The following is a 21,824-nucleotide window of genomic DNA, read 5'->3' on the forward strand; positions in this document are numbered from 1 at the left end:
TGAGTGTGACTGTGTGACTCTGTGTGTGTGACTGTATGAGTGTGAGTGTGACTGTGAGTGCACACGCATGTGCAGCTGCACACCAACCCGGCACACGTGCACACACCCATGGTGCACACACACACGTGCATTAATGCACAGGAGCACACAGGGTACACTAGCACGTGCTCTCACATGTGCACCGGTGCACAGCAGCACTTAGTGCACACTCACACGCGTGTCATTGCACACAGCACTTCCTGCACACATGCACGTGCCATTGCACACCAGTCCTTGAGACGCACTCACACGCGCTCTCACATGTGTACGGTACACACTCCAATGTGCATTAGTTCACAGCAGCACACAGGGCACACTCACACACGTGTCAGTGCACACTCACACACGTGTCAGTGCACACACACACACATGTCAGTGCACACTCACACACGTGTCAGTGCACACACACACACGTGTCAGTGCACACACACGTGTCAGTGCACACACACACGTGTCAGTGCACACTCACACACGTGTCAGTGCACACACACGTGTCAGTGCACACACACACGTGTCAGTGCACACACACGTGTCAGTGCACACACACACGTGTCAGTGCACACACACGTGTCAGTGCACACTCACACACGTGTCAGTGCACACACACACGTGTCAGTGCACACACACACGTGTCAGTGCACACTCACACACGTGTCAGTGCACACACACACGTGTCAGTGCACACTCACACACGTGTCAGTGCACACTCACACACGTGTCAGTGCACACACACACGTGTCAGTGCACACTCACACACGTGTCAGTGCACACACACACGTGTCAGTGCACACACACACACGTGTCAGTGCACACACACGTGTCAGTGCACACACACACGTGTCAGTGCACACTCACACACGTGTCAGTGCACACTCACACACGTGTCAGTGCACACACACACGTGTCAGTGCACACTCACACACGTGTCAGTGCACACACACGTGTCAGTGCACACACACACGTGTCAGTGCACACTCACACACGTGTCAGTGCACACACACATGTCAGTGCACACTCACACACGTGTCAGTGCACACACACACGTGTCAGTGCACACTCACACACGTGTCAGTGCACACACACACGTGTCAGTGCACACTCACACACGTGTCAGTGCACACTCACACACGTGTCAGTGCACACACACACGTGTCAGTGCACACTCACACACGTGTCAGTGCACACCAGCACTCAGTGCAGACGCACACACTGTCACTCCTGTGCTGTTGTACACTCACACCTGGTCACGTGCCGTTGCACACTCGGTCACGTGCCGTTGCACGCCCGGGGCTGTGTTTTCGCAGGGGGGGCTCTTGTGCGCGCGGGTCTATTTTTAGCGCGCGGGCCCCGTCACGTGACGGCGAGTGACGTCACCGAATGTTGTTGTCGGGGCGGGCGGGGCCGCGCGGCAAAGATGGAGGAGGGGCGGCGGCGTGCGCGCGGGGCGGGCAGCGGCCAGGTACGGGGGGGGGGGGCTGTGGGGAGGCTGTGCCATGGGGGGGCCGGGGGGGGCCTGTGGGGGGCAGCGCTGTGGGGGGTCCGTGCGGTTGGGGGGGGCTTTGCAATGGGAGATTTTGCAGTTGGGGGTGCGGGGGGGTCACTGCAGCGCCGGGACCCATCGTGTGTGCCCCCCCCTTCCCCGCGGGTCTGTGCGTGCGTGACCCCCCGTGGGGCTGGGTCCGGGCCCGCTGCGGTGCGGGGGGGGTCACCCGTGTCCCTATGGGCTGTGCGTGCCCCCCCCCCCAGTTCCAATGCGGAGCCTTGTGTAATCCCCCCGTGCCCCCCATCCCCTGCGGGCACCCCTCGGACCCGCACCCCCTTCCCGGGGGCCGCATCCTGCCCGTCCTCGACGCCGGGACCCCAGTGCTGGGCTTGGGGGGGGCCGGTCTCGGGGGGGGCCGCGGTGCTGACGCCGGGTCCCGCAGGGCTCTCGTTCCCCGCGGGCGCAGCCCTGGCGCTGACGGCACCACCGGAGCGCGGCCCCCCCGGCACCATGGAGCCCCCGAGTGATGCAGGTGAGAGCCGCGGGGGGGCCGCAGCGGTGCAGCCCCGTCCATCCCCGGTGCAGCCCCATCCATCCCGGTGCAGCCCCATCCATCCCGGTGCAGCCCCATCCATCCCGGTGCAGCCCCTTCCATCCCGGTGCAGCCCCATCCATCCCGGTGCAGCCCCTTCCATCCCGGTGCAGCCCCGTCCATCCCCGGTGCAGCCCCATCCATCCCGGTGCAGCCCCTTCCATCCCGGTGCAGCCCCATCCGTCCCGGTGCAGCCCCATCCGTCCCGGTGCAGCCCCGTCCATCCCGGTGCAGCCCCATCCATCCCGGTGCAGCCCCTTCCATCCCGGTGCAGCCCCGTCCATCCCGGTGCAGCCCCTTCCATCCCGGTGCAGCCCCGTCCATCCCGGTGCAGCCCCATCCATCCCGGTGCAGCCCCATCCATCCCGGTGCAGCCCCGTCCATCCCGGTGCAGCCCCGTCCATCCCGTTGTGTGTGTGGGGTCGTGGTCCCGGCCCCCCCCGTGCTGTCGGGATGTCGGACCCGTCGCCGTTGCCATGCGCCGTTGGTGCCGCTGCCGGTGTCACGGTGCGAGACAGGCGCTGGGCACAGCACCGGAGCCCCCATCCCGGGGATCCCGGAGCTCCGGCATCCATAGGGGGAAGCTGAGGCAGGGGCCGGTCACAGCATCCTGAATCCGGTTGGATGTGGGGGTGTCGGGACACGGGGTGACCCCCCCCGGTGACACCCGCCACGTGGACCGGCTGCCACCAGCTCCTTCTCGAAGCCACCCTGTCATTATCCCGATGGGAATGCCGGTGGCATCCGGACACGTGGGACCCTGCGCATTGTGGTGCATGGGGCAGCTGGAGCCTGGGGCTCCCTGGTGAATGGGATGGGATGGGGGGGGTGTCCCCGTGTCCCCAGACTCCCACCTTATCCACCCACTGCTGTTGCTGGAGCATTGCCCGGCACGGGGCTGGCGCGTGGAGCGGTGGCACTGGGCCGTGGGGACGCAGCCCGGCCATCCCGCTCCATCCCCGGCCAGGTCCGGGGGCTGCTCCCATGGGATGAGGTTGGGCCGGTCTCTGGGGCACACAACAGAGGGGTCCCCAGTTGCTCTTTGGGGGTCCCTTTGGGTGCTCCATGCCCCATAGCGCTCTCCTCCGAGCTCGGCTGCACCAGGATGTTCCATGGGACCGAGCACCCCCCCCCAAGCTCCTCCACCCCTGTTGGGGTCCCCGTTGTCCCCCTCATCCCAGCGCACAGCTGTGCACCACATCTGGATGGGGCTGCACATCCCGGCCCCTGCCTGCTCCCATCTCCCTGCCCATTCCCTGCCCGCCGGGGTCCGGCACCGGCGGGGCCCATCCCGGTGGCCTCCTGCCCGCAGCAGCACCAGGAATAGCCGGGCTGACGTCAACCCCCAGCGCCGGGGGGGCCCAGGCCAGAAATATCCCGGTTATTAAAAGCCTTGGCTTGGGATGAGCATCCCGGTAAATAAACGTGGCTCCTGTCCATGGGGGGGTCCCCACCTCACCCCCCCATCACCCCCCCCACTGTGGGTCACTGATGTCAGTGCTGAGCCCATATCTGTGCCCCCCCCCCATGCTGAGACCCCCCCATCCTTGCTTGGGGGTTGCATTGGGAAGGGGGGGGCATTGCCTATCCCAGGGTTCATTCCCAGCAGCGCTGATTGGGGTTGACATCCCCAGCAATGAGGAGCTGGGGGGGACAGGATGGGGCGGGGGGGTTATGGGGCTGTGTGCTATGGGGGGGTCATGGTGCTCCCCATCCCACGGGAGACATCCTGGTCCCCCCCGAGCCCTGTTTGTAACCGGTTATTGCCAGGCACTGGGGCGATGAGCCTGGCTTGGGGGGGCCAGGATCGCTCTGCCCGGGATGGACCCCCCCTCGCCTGGGGGATGCTCAGTGGCTCCTGGCTGCCCTGTGGAGGGGGGTGGCTGGTTTGGGGGGGGTTGAGGCTGGTTTGGGGCCCCCCATGATGTCTATGGGGCCCATGGGGCTGTTTCTCTGCAGAGGGGGGGTCTGGCCGTGAGCCCTCCCTGGAGCTCCTGCCCCACACCCAGCTCCTGCCCGGCCCAGGTGAGTGTGGGGGGGGGTGTCCTCCCTCCCCCCCGCCCCCCCAAACCCGGCCTGGCTCCCACTGTTGGTGAATGGGAGTGTGCAAGGGGGCGGGTGCCCCATGGCAGGGACCCAGGGGGGGCCTGGAGGGGGCACAAGGAGGGTCCCAGTTCCCGCTTCCTGCATCCCCATGACCCACAGGACCCCCAGCCCTAGGGCTGGGTTAGACTGGGAGCGGCTGGTTGCTCTATGAGTGCTGGTTGGTCTATGGGTGCTGGTTGTTCTATGGGTGCTGGTTGCTCTATGGGTGCTGGTTGGTCTATGGGTGCTGGTTGTTCTATGGGTGCTGGTGGGTCTATGGGTGCTGGTTGTTCTATGGGTGCTGGTTGCTCTATGGGTGCTGGTTGGTCTATGGGTGCTGGTTGCTCTATGAGTGCTGGTTGGTCTATGGGTGCTGGTTGTTCTATGGGTGCTGGTTGCTCTATGGGTGCTGGTTGGTCTATGGGTGCTGGTTGTTCTATGGGTGCTGGTGGGTCTATGGGTGCTGGTTGCTCTATGGGTGCTGGTTGGTCTATGGGTGCTGGTTGTTCTATGGGTGCTGGTTGCTCTATGGGTGCTGGTTGTTCTGTGGGTGCTGGTTGTTCTGTGGGTGCTGGTTGTCCTATGGGGTGCTGGTTGCTCTATGGGTGTTGGTTGCTCTATGGGTGCTGGTTGCTCTATGGGTGCTGGTTGCTCTATGAGTGCTGGTTGTTCTATGGGTGTTGGTTGCTCTATGGGTGCTGGTTGCTCTATGGGTGCTGGTTGCTCTATGGGTGCTGGTTGCTCTATGGGTGCTGGTTGCTCTATGAGTGCTGGTTGGTCTATGGGGTGCTGGTTGCTCTATGGGTGCTGGTTGTTCTATGGGTGCTGGTTGCTCTATGGGGTGCTGGTTGCTCTATGGGTGCTGGTTGTTCTATGGGTGTTGGTTGCTCTATGGGTGCTGGTTGCTCTATGGGTGCTGGTTGCTCTATGAGTGCTGGTTGGTCTATGGGGTGCTGGTTGCTCTATGGGTGCTGGTTGCTCTATGGGTGCTGGTTGCTCTATGGGTGCTGGTTGTTCTATGGGGTGCTGGTTGCTCTATGGGTGCTGGTTGCTCTATGGGTGCTGGTTGCTCTATGAGTGCTGGTTGGTCTATGGGGTGCTGGTTGCTCTATGGGTGCTGGTTGCTCTATGGGTGCTGGTTGTTCTATGGGTGCTAGTTGCTCTATGGGTGCTGGTTGCTCTATGGGTGCTGGTTGTTCTATGGGTGCTGGTTGCTCTATGAGTGCTGGTTGCTCTATGGGTGCTGGTTGCTCTATGGGTGCTGGTTGTTCTATGGGTGCTGGTTGTTCTATGGGGTGCTGGTTGCTCTATGGGTGCTGGTTGTTCTATGAGTGCTGGTTGTTCTATGGGTACTGGTTGTTCTATGGGTTCTGGTTGCTCTATGGGTGCTGGTTGTTCTATGGGGTGCTGGTTGCTCTATGGATGCTGGTTGGTCTATGGATGCTGCTTGCTCTATGGGTGCTGGTTGTTCTATGGGTGCTGGTTGTTCTATGGGTGCTGGTTGTTCTATGGGTGCTGGTTGCTCTATGGGTGCTGGTTGCTCTATGGGTGCTGGTTGCTCTATGGGTGCTGGTTGCTCTATGGGTGCTGGTTGGTCTATGGGTGCTGGTTGCTCTGTGAGTGCTGGTTGGTCTATGGGTGCTGGTTGCTCTGTGGGTGCTGGTTGGTCTATGGGTGCTGGTTGTTCTATGGGTGCTGGTTGCTCTATGGGTGCTGGTTGGTCTATGGGTGCTGGTTGGTCTGTGAGTGCTGGTTGGTCTATGGGTGCTGGTTGTTCTATGGGTGCTGGTTGTTCTATGGGGTGCTGGTTGTTCTATGGGTGCTGGTTGTTCTATGGGTGCTGGTTGCTCTATGGGTGCTGGTTGGTCTATGGGTGCTGGTTGCTCTGTGAGTGCTGGTTGGTCTATGGGTGCTGGTTGTTCTATGGGAGCTGGTTGTTCTATGGGTGCTGGTTGTTCTATGGGTGCTGGTTGCTCTATGGGTGCTGGTTGGTCTATGGGTGCTGGTTGCTCTATGGGTGCTGGTTGTTCTATGGGTGCTGGTTGCTCTATGAGTACTGGTTGTTCTACAAGTGCTGGTTGCCCTATGGGTGCTGGTTGGTTTATGGGGGTGCTGGTTGCTCTATGGGTGCTGGTTGCTCTATGGGGGTGCTGGTTGCTCTATGGGGGTGCTGGTTGCTCTATGGGTGCTGGTTGCTCTATGGGTGCTGGTTGTTCTATGGATGCTGGTTGGTCTGTGGGTGCTGGTTGGTCTGTGGGTGCTGATTGCTCTATGGGTGCTGGTTGTTCTATGAGTACTGGTTGCTCTATGGGTGCTGGTTGTTCTATGGGGTGCTGGTTGCTCTGTGGGGTGCTGGTTGCTCTGTGGGGTGCTGGTTGCTCTATGGGTGCTGGTTGGTCTATGGGGTGCTGGTTGTTCTATGGGTGCTGGTTGCTGTATGGGTGCTGGTTGCTGTATGGGTGCTGGTTGATCTGTGGGGGTGCTGGTTGCTCTATGAGTGCTGGTTGGTTTATGGGGTGCTGGTTGGTTTATGGGGTGCTGGTTGGTTTATGGGGTGCTGGTTGCTCTATGGGTGCTGGTTGGTTTATGGGGTGCTGGTTGGTTTATGGGGTGCTGGTTGCTCGATGGGTGCTGGTTGTTCTATGGGTGCTGGTTGCTCTATGGGTGCTGGTTGCTCTATGGGTGCTGGTTGGTTTATGGGGGTGCTGGTTGTTCTATGGGTGCTGGTTGGTCTGTGGGTGCTGGTTGGTCTGTGGGTGCTGGTTGTTCTATGGGTGCTGGTTGTTCTACGAGTGCTGGTTGCTCTATGGGTGCTGGTTGCTCTATGGGTGCTGGTTGCTCTATGGGTGCTGGTTGGTTTATGGGGGTGCTGGTTGCTCTAAGGGTGCTGGTTGCTCTAAGGGTGCTGGTTGCTCTAAGGGTGCTGGTTGTTCTATGGGTGCTGGTTGCTCTATGAGTACTGGTTGCTCTATGGGTGCTGGTTGCTCTATGGGTGCTGGTTGCTCTAAGGGTGTTGGTTGCTCTATGGGTGCTGGTTGCTCTATGGGTGCTGGTTGCTCTATGGGTGCTGGTTGCTCTATGAGTACTGGTTGCTCTATGGGTGCTGGTTGCTCTATGGGTGCTGGTTGCTCTAAGGGTGCTGGTTGCTCTGTGGGTGCTGGTTGCTCTATGGGTGCTGGTTGCTCTATGGGTGCTGGTTGTTCTATGGGTGCTGGTTGGTCTGTGGGGTGCTGGTTGTTCTATGGGTGCTGGTTGGTCTGTGGGGGTGCTGGTTGCTCTATGGGTGCTGGTTGGTTTATGGGGTGCTGGTTGGTCTGTGGGGTGCTGGTTGTTCTATGGGTGCTGGTTGGTCTATGGGTGCTGGTTGTTCTATGGGTGCTGGTTGCTCTATGGGGTGCTGGTTGTTCTATGGGTGCTGGTTGCTCTATGGGTGCTGGTTGTTCTATGGGTGCTGGTTGCTCTATGGGGTGCTGGTTGCTCTATGGGTGCTGGTTGCTCTATGGGTGCTGGTTGTTCTATGGGTGCTGGTTGGTCTGTGGGGGTGCTGGTTGCTCTATGGGTGCTGGTTGGTTTATGGGGTGCTGGTTGGTCTGTGGGGTGCTGGTTGTTCTATGGGTGCTGGTTGGTCTATGGGTGCTGGTTGTTCTATGGGTGCTGGTTGCTCTATGGGGTGCTGGTTGTTCTATGGGTGCTGGTTGCTCTATGGGTGCTGGTTGGTCTGTGGGGTGCTGGTTGGTCTATGGGTGCTGGTTGGTTTATGGGGGTGCTGGTTGCTCTATGGGTGCTGGTTGTTCTATGGGTGCTGGTTGGTCTGTGGGTGCTGGTTGGTCTGTGGGTGCTGGTTGCTCTATGGGTGCTGGTTGCTCTATGGGTGCTGGTTGTTCTATGGGTGCTGGTTGGTCTATGGGTGCTGGTTGGTTTATGGGGGTGCTGGTTGCTCTATGGGTGCTGGTTGTTCTATGGGTGCTGGTTGGTCTGTGGGTGCTGGTTGGTCTGTGGGTGCTGGTTGTTCTATGGGTGCTGGTTGCTCTATGGGTGCTGGTTGGTCTATGGGTGCTGGTTGGTTTATGGGGGTGCTGGTTGCTCTATGGGTGCTGGTTGGTCTGTGGGTGCTGGTTGGTCTGTGGGTGCTGGTTGCTCTATAGGTGCTGGTTGTTCTATGGGTGCTGGTTGCTCTATGGGTGCTGGTTGCTCTATGGGTGCTGGTTGCTCTATGGGTGCTGGTTGTTCTATGGGTGCTGGTTGTTCTATGGGTGCTGGTTGCTCTATGGGTGCTGGTTGGTCTGTGGGGTGCTGGTTGCTCTATGAGTGCTGGTTGCTCTATGGGTGCTGGTTGCTCTATGGGTGCTGGTTGCTCTATGGGTGCTGGTTGTTCTATGGGTGCTGGTTGCTCCTTTGTGATCGGCCCCCCCCTTCCCCCTGGGTGTTGGTGGCGTCCGTGTTTGGGGGGGCTCAATCTCCCCCCCATTGGTGCGTGTTGTAAATGGGGCTGAGCTCAGGGTGACCCCTGTTTGGGGGTGCGGGGCTCTGATAGGAGGGGGCTGATCCCTGACACCGCAACCCCCCCATGGCCCCCCCCAACGGCCCCTGAGCCCCCTCAGACCCCGCTGGGTGCGGCAGGGCCGGAGGCGCCGGGGCCGGTGCTGGCTGCGGTGGCGCGGGAGCGGCAGCTGCAGCGGGAGCTGGAGGCCCTGAGGCAGCAGCAGCAGCTCCAGAAGCAGCTCCTGTTCGCCGAGTTCCAGAAGCAGCACGAGCACCTCACGCGCCAGCACGAGGCGCAGCTCCAGAACCACCTCAAGGTGCCTGCCGGGGGGATGGAGCCGTTGGGGGGATGGAGCCGTTGGGGGGATGGAGCCATTGGGGGGATGGAGATGTGGGGTATTGCCTGTCTGGGGGGATGGAGCCATTGGGGGGATGGAGATGTGGGGTATTGCCTGTCTGGGGTGATGGAGCCATTGGGGGGATGGAGCCATTGGGGAATGGAGCCGTTGGGGGGATGGAGCCATTGGGGGGATGGAGCCATTGGGGGGATGGAGATGTGGGGTATTGCCTGTCTGGGGTGATGGAGCCATTGGGGGGATGGAGATGTGGGGTATTGCCTGTCTGGGGGGATGGAGCCATTGGGGGGATGGAGCCATTGGGGGGATGGAGATGTGGGGTATTGCCTGTCTGGGGTGATGGAGCCATTGGGGGGATGGAGCCGTTGGGGTGGTGGAGATGTGGGGCATTACGAGTCTGTGGTGATGGAGTTGTTGTGGTGATGGAGATGTGGGGTGTCGTGTCTGGGGTGATGGAGCCATTGGAGGAGATGGAGATGTGGGCTATTGGCTGGGGTGCTGGTGGAATTGGGGGTGATGGAGCTGAAGGGCGTCACCTGTCTGGGGGAGTGGAGCATCTGGGGGGAGATTGGGGGTGATGGAGCTGGAGAGCATCACCTGGCCATGGTGATGGAGCCATTGGAGGAAGATCAGGGGTTAATTGGGATAGGGGACATCACCCATCTGGGGTGGTGGAGCTATTGGGGAGATTAGGAGGGTGATGGAGATGCGGGGCACTGGTTGGGGTGATGGAGCCATTGGATGGAGTTTGGTGGCGATGGAGCCATGGGGTGGGATCGGGGGTGCTGGAGCCGTGGGGCCGCAGCGGTGGCTCCGGCGCGGTGCTGAGGTCCCGCTGCGGGGCAGCAGCAGCAGCAGGAGGCTCTGGCCGCGCGCCGGCAGCAGGAGCTGGAGCAGCAGCGGCAGCGGCAGCGGGAGGAGCTGGAGCAGCAGCGCCTGGAGCAGCTGCGCAAGGAGCGCGGCCGGGACAGTGAGCGGGGGGGGGGGGCCCAAGGGGTCCTGCTGGGTCCTATGGGAGGATCCTTGGGGGGGTTCCGGGGGGCTGGGAGCAGAGGTGGGGGCTGTTCTGGAGGTGGGGGGGGGTTGGGGTGCAGTGGGGCTGGGGGGGTCTGTGCTGTGTGCCCCCAACCCCAGTGTCCCCCCAGGCGCCATCGCCAGCACGGAGGTGAAGCTGAAGCTCCAGGAGTTCCTGCTCAGCAAAACGAAGGAGCCGGGCACGGCCCCCCCCAACCATTCCCTCCCCCAGCACCCCACTTGTTGGTGGGTGCCCCCCTGGCCCTCCCCAGGCCCCTCTTGTTGGGGGGACCCCCTGCTCCCAATGGGGGCAGGTATCAGAGCGATGGGCTCTGTATCACCCCTCACCCCAGGGCCCATCACACGTCGTTGGACCAGAGCTCCCCTCCCCAGGCGGGCAGCCCCGGGACCCCCCCGTCCTATCGCCCCCCCCTGCTCGGGACCTACGATTCCCGGGATGATTTCCCGCTCCGCAAGACCGGTGGGTGCTGGGACAGGGATGGATGGGGGGATGCAGGGTACAGAGACCCCCCCCGGCTGACGTGTGCCCCCCCCCCCCAGCGTCGGAGCCCAACCTGAAGGTCCGCTCCCGGCTGAAGCAGAAGGTGGCCGAGCGCCGGAGCAGCCCCTTGCTGCGCAGGAAGGACGGAGCCGTGCTCAGCGCCTGCAGGAAGAGAGCCGTGGAGATCACGGGTGAGCGGGAACGGGAGCATGGGAGCCATGGAAATGATGGGAGCAGCGGGTGTGATGGGAATGATGGGAGCCCATGGAAGCCATGGGAGTGATGGGAGCTGTTGGAGTGATGGGAGCCATGGGAATGGTGAGAGCCATGGGAGTGATGGGAGCCGTTGGAGTGGTCATAGCCATGGGAGCTGTGGGAGCAATGGGAATGATGGGATCATGGGTGCCAGTGTCCCCTTCCTGCTCCCAGCTCCTGCGACACGTGTGCACATGAGTGCTTGTGCACATTCATGCTTGCTCAGCACATCTGCACATGTGTGATTGCATGTGCTTGAGCGACAGACGCACTTGTGCACACGTGTGTAACATGCACACATGCTGTGTGCTCTGTGTGTGCACATGTGCTCTGTGTGCACACGTGTGCTGTGTGTGCTCTGTGTGTGCTCTGTGTGCTGCGTGTGCACACGTAACACGTGTGTAACATACGTGTTCCCCCTGCAGTGTGCTCCGTGAGCAGCAGCAGCAGCGCCCCCGGCTCTGGGCCCAGCTCCCCCAACAGCTCCCCCAGCGCCGAGAATGGGCTCACGGGCTCCGTGCCCAACATCCCCGCGCAGGTACGGCCACACGCGTGAGCGACACGTACACGCGTGCGTCATGTGAGCGACACGTACACGCATGCGTCATGTGAGCGACACGTACACGCGTGCGTCATGTGAGCGACACGTACACGTGTGCGTCATGTGAGCGACGTGCACATGTGTGTCATGTGAGTGAGGGTGTGCACGTGTGTCCTGTGAGCAACATGTACATGTGTGTGTCATGTGAGTGACATGTACACGTGTGTGCCGTGTGAGTGACCATGTGCACGTGTGTGCTGTTAGCGTGCTCAGGGTGTCCACGTGTTCAGATGCGTCCAGCCATTGATGTGCTGTGTGCATGCATGTATCACGTTCCATATATGCATTTGGTGTGTGCACACAGGTGTTTGGGTGTGTGCGTGTTCTGGGTGCACGCGTGTGCTCAGGCACGTGCATCTGTAAGAACTGCAGCTCGCAGGTGTGCATGCCAGTGGTGTGTCGGTAATGTGTTAATGACATGTTGCTCACCTGTCACTGGAGCGTCAATGGCATGCTACTGGTATGTTCACACCTTGCCAATGGCATGTCCATGGTGTGTCAATGGCATGTTGATGGAGTGTCATTGGCGTGTCAATGGCGTGTCCATGGCATGTTACTGGTATGTCACTAGCACGTACATTGTATGTCCATGGTGTGTCACTGGCATGTCCATGGTGTGTCACTGGCATGTTGATGGCGTGTCACTGGTACGTCAATGGCATGTCCATGGTGTGTCACTGGCATGTTGATGGCGTGTCACTGGTACGTCAATGGCATGTCCATGGTGTGTCACTGGCATGTTGATGGCGTGTCACTGGTACATCAATGGCATGTCCATGGTGTGTCGCTGGCATGTTGATGGCGTGTCACTGGTATGTCAATGGCATGTCCATGGTGTGTCGCTGGCATGTTGATGGTGTGTCACTGGTACGTCAATGGCATGTCCATGGTGTGTCGCTGGCATGTTGATGGCGTGTCACTGGTATGTCAATGGCATGTCCATGGTGTGTCGCTGGCATGTTGATGGCGTGTCACTGGTACGTCAACGGCATGTCCATGGTGTGTCGCTGGCATGTTGATGGCGTGTCACTGGTACGTCAACGGCATGTCCATGGTGTGTCGCTGGCATGTTGATGGCGTGTCCATGGCACGTCCCTCGCGTGTTCCTGCAGCAGCTCCTGCCGCAGCCCCGGGCGCTGCCCCTCGATGCCGTGCCCCAGCTCAGCCTCTACACGTCCCCGTCGCTGCCCAACATCTCCCTGGGGCTGCCAGGGCCCGGCCCCCCCCTCCCCGTGAGCAGCACCGGGGGGGCCATAGCGTCAATAGGGGACCCTATGGGAGGGTGGCAGGGACCTGATTGGGTTGCTATGGGGACCCACAGGGGACATGGGACATCGGGGCGGGGGGGGGTAGGGATCCCATTGGGTGGGACCTGGGGCCCCATAGGGTTGGTATGGGGAACCCCTCGGTGGTGGCAGGGAGACCTGGGACCCATAGGGTTGCTATGGGGAGTCAGGGGAACTTGGGACACCATAAGGGGTAGGAACCCCATTGGGCTGTTGTGGGAACCCATAGTGGGGCATGGGGACTTGGGACCCCATAGGGTTGGATGGGGACCCATGGCAGAGGCACAGGGGCTATGGCAGGGGGGGACACCCAGGGGGGTGGCGCAGGGACCTGGAACCCTCTAGGGTCAATGTGGGGGCCTGGAACCCGTGGGGGGGGGGGGGGTGGTGGTGACCCCCTGGGGTTGGATGGGGACCCGCGGGGGGGGCCCTGACTCTGTCCCGCAGGTGGAGCCCGAGCGCGCCCCCCCCGCGCTGCGCCCCGCGGCCGCGCTGCCCGCGCAGCTCCTGAGCGCCCCCTCGCTGCTGGCGGGGGCAGCGGCGCTGGACGGGGACCCCGCGGCCGGCCCCGGGTCGCTGCTGCAGCGCGTGCTGCTGCTGGAACAGGCGCGGCAGCAGAGCGGGCTCCTGGCGGGTGAGGCGCGGACCGGGACCCCCGGAGCCCTCCCCGTGCCCTCCCCCCCCCCCCCGGGCCTCAGCGTCCCCTTTCCCGCAGTCCCGCTCCACGCCCGCCCCGCGCTGGCCCCCGGTGACCGCGCGGGCTCCGTGCGGGCGGTGCCGAAGCTGCCGCGGCACCGGCCCCTGAGCCGCACGCAGTCGTCCCCGTTGCCCCAGAGCCCGCAGGCGCTGCCCCACGGCGCCCTCCAGCACCACTTCCTCGACAAGCAGCAGGTCCCGCTCGGCAAGGTGGGGCTGTGGGGTAGATATGGGGTGTTGTGGAGCGCTGTGGGGTGTTGTGGAGCGCTGTGGGGTGCTTAAGGGGTGCTATGGGGTGTTTATGGAGCGCTGTGGCATGCTATGGGGCGCTATGGGGTACTACGGGTGCTATGGGTCACTGTGCCCCCCCCCAGCTGCTGCCCAAGGCCGGGGAGCTCCCGCGGGCCCCCCCCACGCACCGCGAGGAGACAGAGGAGGAGCTGACGGAGCAGCAGTCGCCCCCCCCGCAGGACCAGGAGGCCCCCCCTGTGCCCTTGGACCCCCCCCGGGACCCCGAGGAGCCGGGAGGCAGCGGGGATGAGCCCGAGGGCCCCGACGGCCCCGAGCTGGGGGGCCCCTTTCAGCAGGTGAGAGCCGGGGGGGGCCCGGTGCTGATGGGGGGGTCTCATGGATGTCCCGGTGCTGATGGGGGGCTCCTGGTGCTGATGAGGGGGGTCTCATGGATGTCCCGGTGCTGATGGGGGGGGTCTCATGGATGTCCTGGTGCTGATGGGGGGGTCTCATGGATGTCCCGGTGCTGATGGGGGGGTCTCATGGATGTCCCGGTGCTGATGGGGGGGGCTCTAACGGGGATCCCCTCCCCAGGCGCTTCCCGAGGCGCCGCTGCCGCTGTTCCCAGGCCCCCCCCCGGCACTGCTGGCGCTGCCGCACCCGGCGCTCGCTCGCGCGCACTCGTCCCCCCCCAGCACCCGCCCCCCCCCTCCTGACGGGGGCCCCCAGCTCCGCTTCAGCACAGGTACGGGGGGGCCCGGCCCTTGGGGTGCCCATTGCCAGGGATCCCCCTCTCCCATAGGAAGCACAGAGGTCCATAGGATCCCTCTGTCCCCGGGTGCTCCCATCCCTTGGGGTGCCTGGGGACCCCCCTATCCCATGGGATCCCCGTGTCCCACGAGGGTCTTCAGGGTGCCCTGGAGTGCCCATGTCCCACTGGGTCCTCCTCTCCCATAGATTTCCCCATCCTTTGGGGTGCCCGGGGTTCCCCATGTTCCATTGGATCCCCATGCATGGCTTCCCTGTGTCCCATGGAATCCCTGCATCATACGGGGTTTTCCGTCCCTTGGGGTGCCCAGGATTCCTTGTGTCCCATTGGATCCCCATGTCCATTGGATCTCTGTGTTATATGGGGTTTTCCACCTCTTGCGGTGTCCAGGGTTCCTCATGTCCCAGTGAATCCCCATATCGTATTGGATCCCTGTGTTCTATGGGGTTCCCCATCCCTTGGGGTGCCCAGGTTCCCATTGCCTCCCCCTGTCCCGTCGGATCCCTGTGTTCTGTGGGGTTCTCCATCCCTTGTTGTGCCTGGGCAATCCCATTGGATCCCGCTGCCCTGCAGGGCTGGTGTACGACACCTTCATGCTGAAGCACCAGTGCACGTGCGGGAACACCAACATCCACCCGGAGCACGCCGGCCGCATCCAGAGCATCTGGTCCCGGCTGCAGGAAACGGGGCTGCTGGGCAAGTGCGAGGTGAGGACGGCGGAGGGGGCCCTCCCTTGTCATCCCCTTTATGTGGGGGGGGTCACCCCATTCGCTGCGTCCCTCCCAGCGCATCCGGGGCAGGAAGGCGACGCTGGAGGAGATCCAGACGGTGCACTCAGAGCACCACGCGCTGCTCTACGGCACCAGCCCCCTCAACCGCCAGAAGCTCGACAGCAAGAAGCTGCTGGGTAGGAGCTGGGGGGTCCCCAGTTTGGGGGGGGGGCACCTGCGCTGTCCCCATCGCGCCCATCGCCGCGCTCCGTCCCGCAGGTCCCATCACCCAGAAGACGTACGCGGTGCTGCCGTGCGGCGGCATCGGGGTGAGTCCCTGCAGCAGGGGGGTCCGGGTGTCCCCGTGTCCTGGTGTGACCCCCCCGTGCCCCCGCAGGTGGACAGCGACACGGTGTGGAACGAGCTGCACTCACCCAGCGCCGTGCGCACGGCCGTGGGCTGCCTGCTTGAGCTCGCCTTCAAGGTGGCGGCTGGGGAGATCCGGGTGAGAGCAGGGGAGTGAGTGAGACAGCGTGCAGTGTGTGCGTGCATTGTGTGTGTGCAGTGTGTGCGTGCAGTGTGTGTGTGCAGTGTGTGCGTGCAGTGTGTGCGTGCAGTGTGTGCGTGCAGTGTGTGCGTGCAGTGTGTGTGTGCAGTGTGTGTGTGCAGTGTGTGCGTGCAGTGTGTGCGTGCAGTGTGTGTGTGCGTGCAGTGTGTGCGTGCAGTGTGTGTGTGCAGTGTGTGTGCAGTGTGTGTGTGTGTGCAGTGTGTGCGTGCAGTGTGTGCGTGCAGTGTGTGCGTGCAGTGTGTGTGTGCAGTGTGTGTGTGCAGTGTGTGCGTGCAGTGTGTGCGTGCAGTGTGTGCGTGCAGTGTGTGTGTGCAGTGTGTGTGCAGTGTGTGTGTGCGTGCAGTGTGTGTGTGTGCGTGCAGTGTGTGTGTGTGCGTGCAGTGTGTGTGTGTGCGTGCAGTGTGTGTGTGCAGTGTGTGTGTGCGTGCAGTGTGTGCGTGCAGTGTGTGTGTGCAGTGTGTGTGCAGTGTGTGTGTGCGTGCAGTGTGTGTGTGTGCATGCAGTGTGTGTGTGCAGTGTGTGTGTGCAGTGTGTGTGTGCAGTGTGTGTGCAGTGTGTGTGTGTGTGTGTGTGCAGTGTGTGTGCAGTGTGTGTGTGTGTGCAGTGTGTGTGCAGTGTGTGTGTGCAGTGTGTGTGCAGTGTGTGTGCAGTGTGTGTGTGTGTGTGTGCAGTGTGTGTGCAGTGTGTGTGTGCGTGCAGTGTGTGCGTGCAGTGTGTGCGTGCAGTGTGTGTGTGCAGTGTGTGTGCAGTGTGTGTGTGCAGTGTGTGTGCAGTGTGTGTGTGTGTGTGCAGTGTGTGTGCAGTGTGTGTGTGTGCAGTGTGTGTGCAGTGTGTGTGCAGTGTGTGTGTGTGTGCAGTGTGTGTGCAGAGTGTGTGCAGTGTGTGTGTGTGTGTACAGTGTGTGTGCAGTGTGTGTGCAGTGTGTGTGTGCAGTGTGTGTGTGTGTGCAGTGTGTGTGCAGAGTGTGTGCAGGGTGTGTGCAGTGTGTGTTTGTACAGTGTGTGTACAGTGTGTGTGTGCAGTGTGTGTGCAGTGTGTGTGTGTGCAGTGTGTGTGCAGTGTGTGTGCAGTGTGTGTGCAGTGTGTGTGCAGAGTGTGTGCAGAGTGTGTGCAGTGTGTGTGTGCAGTGTGTGTGTGCAGTGTGTGTGTGCAGTGTGTGTGCAGAGTGTGTGTGTGTGTGTGCAGTGTGTGTGTGTGTGCAGTGTGTGTGCAGAGTGTGTGCAGTGTGTGTGCAGTGTGTGTGCAGAGTGTGTGTGCAGTGTGTGTGTGTGCGCAGAGTGTGTGCAGTGTGTGTGTGCAGTGTGTGTGCAGAGTGTGTGTGTGTGCAGTGTGTGTGTGTGTGCGCGTGTGCAGTGTGTGTGCAGAGTGTGTGCAGTGTGTGTGCAGTGTATGTGCAGTGTGTGTGTGCAGTGTGTGTATGTGTGTGCAGAGTGTGTGCAGTGTGTGTGTGTGTGTGCAGTGTGTGTGCAGTGTGTGTGCATTGTGTGTGTGTGTGCAGTGTGTGTGCCGTGTGTGTGTGTGCAGTGTGTGTGTGTGTGCAGTGTGTGTGCAGTGTGTGTGTGCAGTGTGTGTGTGTGCAGTGTGTGTGTGTGCAGTGTGTGTGTGCAGTGTGTGTGTGTGCAGTGTGTGTGTGTGCAGTGTGTGTGCAGTGTGTGTGTGCAGTGTGTGTGTGTGCAGTGTGTGTGCATTGTGTGTGTGTGCAGTGTGTGTGTGCAGTGTGTGTGCAGTGTGTGCAGTGTGTGTGCAGTGTGTGTGCAGTGTGTGTGTGTGCAGTGTGTGTGCATTGTGTGTGTGCAGTGTGTGTGTGCAGTGTGTGTGTGCAGTGTGTGCAGTGTGTGTGCGTGCAGTGTGTGCGTGCAGTGTGTGTGCAGTGTGTGTGCAGTGTGTGTGTTCAGTGTGTGTGTGCAGTGTGTATGTGTGCAGTGTGTGTGTGCAGTGTGTGTGTGTGCGTGTGTATGTGCAGTGTGTGTGCAGTGTGCGTGCGTGCAGTGTGCGTGCGTGCATGCAGTGTGTGTGTGTGCGTCCAGTGTGTGTGCGCAGTGCGTGTGCAGTGTGTGTGTGTGCAGTGTGTGTGTGTGCGCAGTGTGTGTGCAGTGTGTGTGTGTGTAGTGTGTGTGTGCGTCCAGTGTGTGTGCGCAGTGTGTGTGCAGTGTGTGTGCGCAGTGTGTGTGCAGTGTGTGTGTGTGTGCAGTGTGTGTGTGTGCGCAGTGTGTGTGTGTGCGCAGTGTGTGTGCGCAGTGTGTGCGCAGTGTGTGTGCAGTATGTGTGTGTGCATTGTGTGTTCAGTGTGTGTGCATCTTCCACGTGAGTGTGTGGATCGTGTGTGTGTGTGTGTACCATCCTTGTGTGCATCATCCGTGTGTGTATTATCCATGTGCATCATCCATGTGTGCGCCATTCATGTGCGCATCATCAGTGTGTGCATCGTGTACATTGTGTGCACCGTACGTGTGCAACATGTGCATCATCCATGTGTGCATCATATGCACCATCCGTGTTCACCATCCATGTGCACCATGTGTTGTATTGTGTGCATCATCCGTGTTCACCATCCGTGTGCACCACGCTTGTGCGTGGTCCTTGCGCACGCTCCTGTGTGCATGGAGCTCACTTGTGCGCTTACCTGCACGTGTGATGGTCCTCATGTGCTCTTGCACTGCTCTTGTGCACGCTTGCCCGGGGGTGCGACAGCCCCCGTGCAGGCTCACACTCACTTGTGTCTGTAATGGGTCTCAAGCACGTGTGTATGGCAGCAAGCGTGTGCGCCCTGTACATCCATACATCACGCATGTGCACATGTGACAGCACGTCCATACCTCACACGTGTACACACGTGGCAGCACATCCATACATCACACATGTACAAACACGACAGCACGTCCATACCTCACACGTGCGCACACTCACAGCAGCCCTCATGCACACCCTCGCACAGATGGGTGGTGCTGCACACGTGTGTCGCGTGTCACACGCACCACACACCTGTCACGCACCGCATGTGTCACACGCGTGTCCCTGTGTCCCCGCAGAACGGCTTCGCTGTCATCCGCCCGCCGGGGCACCACGCTGAGGAGTCCGCGGCCATGTGAGTGCAGGGACACGGGGGGGGGGGTGGAGACATCGGGGATCCCCCCCAGCACTGACCATGCCCCCCCCAGGGGCTTCTGCTTCTTCAACTCGGTGGCCATCTCGGCCAAGCTGCTGCAGCAGAAGCTCAGCGTGAGCAGGATCCTCATCGTGGACTGGGTAAGGCTGCCCCATGGCGAGGGGTCCCGGCGGTGCCGGGGGGGTCCCTGACGCGCTGTCCCCCCCCCAGGACATCCACCACGGCAATGGCACCCAGCAGGCGTTCTACAGCGACCCGGCCGTGCTCTACATCTCCCTGCACCGCTACGACGACGGCAACTTCTTCCCTGGCAGCGGCGCCCCGGAGGAGGTACCGGGATGGGGGGAGGATCCCTATGGATGGGGGGGGTCACCCTGTGTTGTGCCCCCCCCCCCCCCCCCGGGCAGGGGGTGACCCGCGCTGTGCTTAGGTGGGCAGCGGATTGGGGGTGGGCTTCAACATCAACATCGCCTGGACCGGGGGGGTGGACCCCCCCATTGGGGATGTGGAGTATCTGACTGCCTTCAGGTGAGCAGGGGGCCGGGCCCTTGGGGGGGTCCCTGTGCCCTTGGGGGGGTCCCCATGTCCTTGGCAGATCCTTGTGTCCTAGGAGGGATCTCTGCACCTGGGGGGGTCCCTTCCATGTCCTGGGGGGGTCCCCACACCCTTAAGGGGGTCTCTGTATCCTCAGCAGTTCCTTAGGTGCTAGGAGGGGTCCCTGCACCCTGGGGGGGTTCCCTGTGCCCTTGGGGGGTCCCTTTTGTGTCCTGGGTGAGGTCCCTCCATCACTGGGGGGGGGTCCCTGCTCCCTGGGAGGATCCCCACGTCCTGGGGGGGTCCCTGCGCCCCGGGTGTCCCCCTGTGCCCCCAGGACCGTGGTGATGCCGGTGGCCAGTGAGTTCTGCCCTGAGCTGGTGCTGGTCTCGGCCGGGTTCGACGCCGTCGAGGGGCACCTCTCGCCCCTGGGGGGCTACTCCGTGAGCGCCAAGTGTGAGCGGGGCGGGGGGGGCACGGGGGGGCTATGGGGGGGGTTCTCAGGGCTCGGTGTCACCCCCCTGTGCCCCCCCCCCAGGCTTCGGGCACCTCACGAAGCAGCTGATGATGCTGGCGGGGGGGCGCGTGGTGCTGGCGCTCGAGGGGGGGCACGACCTCACTGCCATTTGTGACGCCTCCGAGGCCTGCGTGAGCGCCCTGCTGGGCTTGGAGGTACCCGGGCACCCCCGTGGGACACCCCCCCGTGACCCCCACCGATGGGGACCCCCCCATGAAACCAATGGGGACATCCCCCACCCATCCGTGGGACCCCCACCACCCCCTGGGGGACCCCCTGCATGAACCCCCCCCCCCCCATGGGACCCACAGACACCCCCGAGGGGGCACCCTCCCGCAGGACACCCGGTTGCTGGGTTTGGGGCTGCTGGGGGGTGCTGGGGTCCTCACGTGGTGCCCCCCCAGCTGGAGCCGCTGGACCCGTCCCTGCTGCAGCAGAAACCGAACGTGAACGCGGCGGCCGCGCTGGAGAAAGTCATCGAGATCCAGAGTGAGCCCGGGGGGGGCACGGGGGGTGTCGCTGCTGGCCGTGCCCCACGGGTGCCCCATGGGAGCTGTCTGTGGGGGTGCCCCACGGGCGCTGTCTCTGTCGCAGGCCGGCACTGGGGCTCTCTGAAGCGCGGGGGGGCCCCGTGGCTCAGCGCTGGGGGGGACGCGGAGGCAGAGGCGCTCTCGGCCATGGCCCAGCTCTCGGTGGGGGCAGAGCAGGGGAGCAGCAACGCCCGGCCCAGGTACGGCCCCGAAACGCAGGCGATGGCGTGCGCAGGGACACACGTGTGTGATAGCGTGCGCAGGGACACACGTGTGTGATAGCGTGCGCAGGGACACACGTGTGTGATAGCGTGCGCAGGGACACACGTGTGTGATAGCATGCGCAGGGACACACGTGTGTGATAGCGTGCGCAGGGACACACGTGTGTGATAGCGTGTGCATGGATACAGGGGATAGCGTGTGCAGGGACACACGTGTGTGATAGCGTGTGCATGGATACAGGGGATAGCGTGTGCAGGGACACACGTGTGTGATAGCGTGTGCATGGATACAGGGGATAGCGTGTGCAGGGACACACGTGTGTGATAGCGTGTGCATGGATACAGGGGATAGCGTGTGCAGGGACACACGTGTGTGATAGCGTGTGTGTGGAGATATGTGTGATAGCGTGTGCATGTACATATGTGTGATAGCATGTGCATGGACATATGTGCAATAGCATGTGTATGGACATGCTTTTGATAGCGTGTGCATGGGCATACGTGCGATAGCGTGTGCATGGTCATACGTGCGATAGCATGTGCATGGACACGTGTGCATGGAGACACTCGTGTGCAGAGACACGTGTGTGATGGTGTGTGCCAGGACACACATGTGTTGGCATGTGCAGAGACACGTGTGCTGTGTGCGCACAGACACGTGTGTGATGGGCTGTGCATGGAGCCCCCCTGGCCTTGGTGGGATGCGTGCTCCTGGCGGTGCTCGGACCCATACCTGTGCATCCTCATGGATCCACACGTGCGGCTCCTCCCCCTGCTGGGCCCCATGGCGGGAGCCGAGGGGGTGCAGCCGGATCTCGGTGCGTTCCCGCCCTCCCAGGCCAGCGGAGGAGCCGATGGAGGCAGAGCCCGCGCTGTGACCGAGCCGGGAAAACCCGGGAATCCCCAAAACCACCTGGAAAACCGCAGGAAAAGAGACAAAAAGAGCAGGAATTGGGCAGAAAAGTGGGGAAAAGAGGAAACTATTTTCTTTTTCTATTAAAAAAGGCCGAAAAAGACAAAAAAATCCCCCCCCCCCCCGCGCGTTCAGATCTCCCCCCCAGTGTGTCCCATTGGATCCCATTGTGTCCCGTTGGATCCCATTGTGTCCCGCTGGATCCCATTGTGTCCATCAGGTCCCATCACCCCCTGGCCCGCTCTGAGGGTCTTTCCCTTGTTTTCTCCCTCGTTCTCCCCCATCCCGGGAGGAGCCGATGGGAATTTTGTGCCTTTCATTCGCTCCGGTGGG

At 61.9% G+C, this 21,824-nt stretch overlaps 1 protein-coding gene across 1 annotated transcript; it reads left to right on the top strand.

Moving 5' to 3' along the window:
* Window positions 1-1,416: 1,416 nt before the first annotated feature.
* Window positions 1,417-21,548, top strand: HDAC5 (histone deacetylase 5; the record flags this gene model as incomplete). Its single annotated transcript, XM_080633253.1, has 27 exons — window positions 1,417-1,498; window positions 1,965-2,054; window positions 4,074-4,139; window positions 8,820-8,998; window positions 9,887-10,007; window positions 10,183-10,297; window positions 10,405-10,532; window positions 10,613-10,744; window positions 11,234-11,346; window positions 12,522-12,641; window positions 13,143-13,329; window positions 13,411-13,601; window positions 13,766-13,978; window positions 14,217-14,367; window positions 14,965-15,098; window positions 15,178-15,298; window positions 15,381-15,430; window positions 15,499-15,606; window positions 18,699-18,754; window positions 18,828-18,915; window positions 18,986-19,105; window positions 19,206-19,303; window positions 19,647-19,765; window positions 19,848-19,981; window positions 20,231-20,315; window positions 20,421-20,556; window positions 21,417-21,548. The coding sequence occupies 27 exons, from the start codon at window positions 1,417-1,419 to the stop codon at window positions 21,454-21,456; spliced, it is 3,177 nt and encodes a 1,058-aa protein (XP_080489379.1). The 3' UTR covers window positions 21,457-21,548.
* Between the last annotated feature and the right edge of the window lie 276 nt (window positions 21,549-21,824).

Source organism: Psittacula echo (genome assembly GCF_963264785.1).
Source record: "Psittacula echo genome assembly, chromosome: 23".
Lineage (NCBI taxonomy): Eukaryota > Metazoa > Chordata > Aves > Psittaciformes > Psittacidae > Psittacula > Psittacula echo.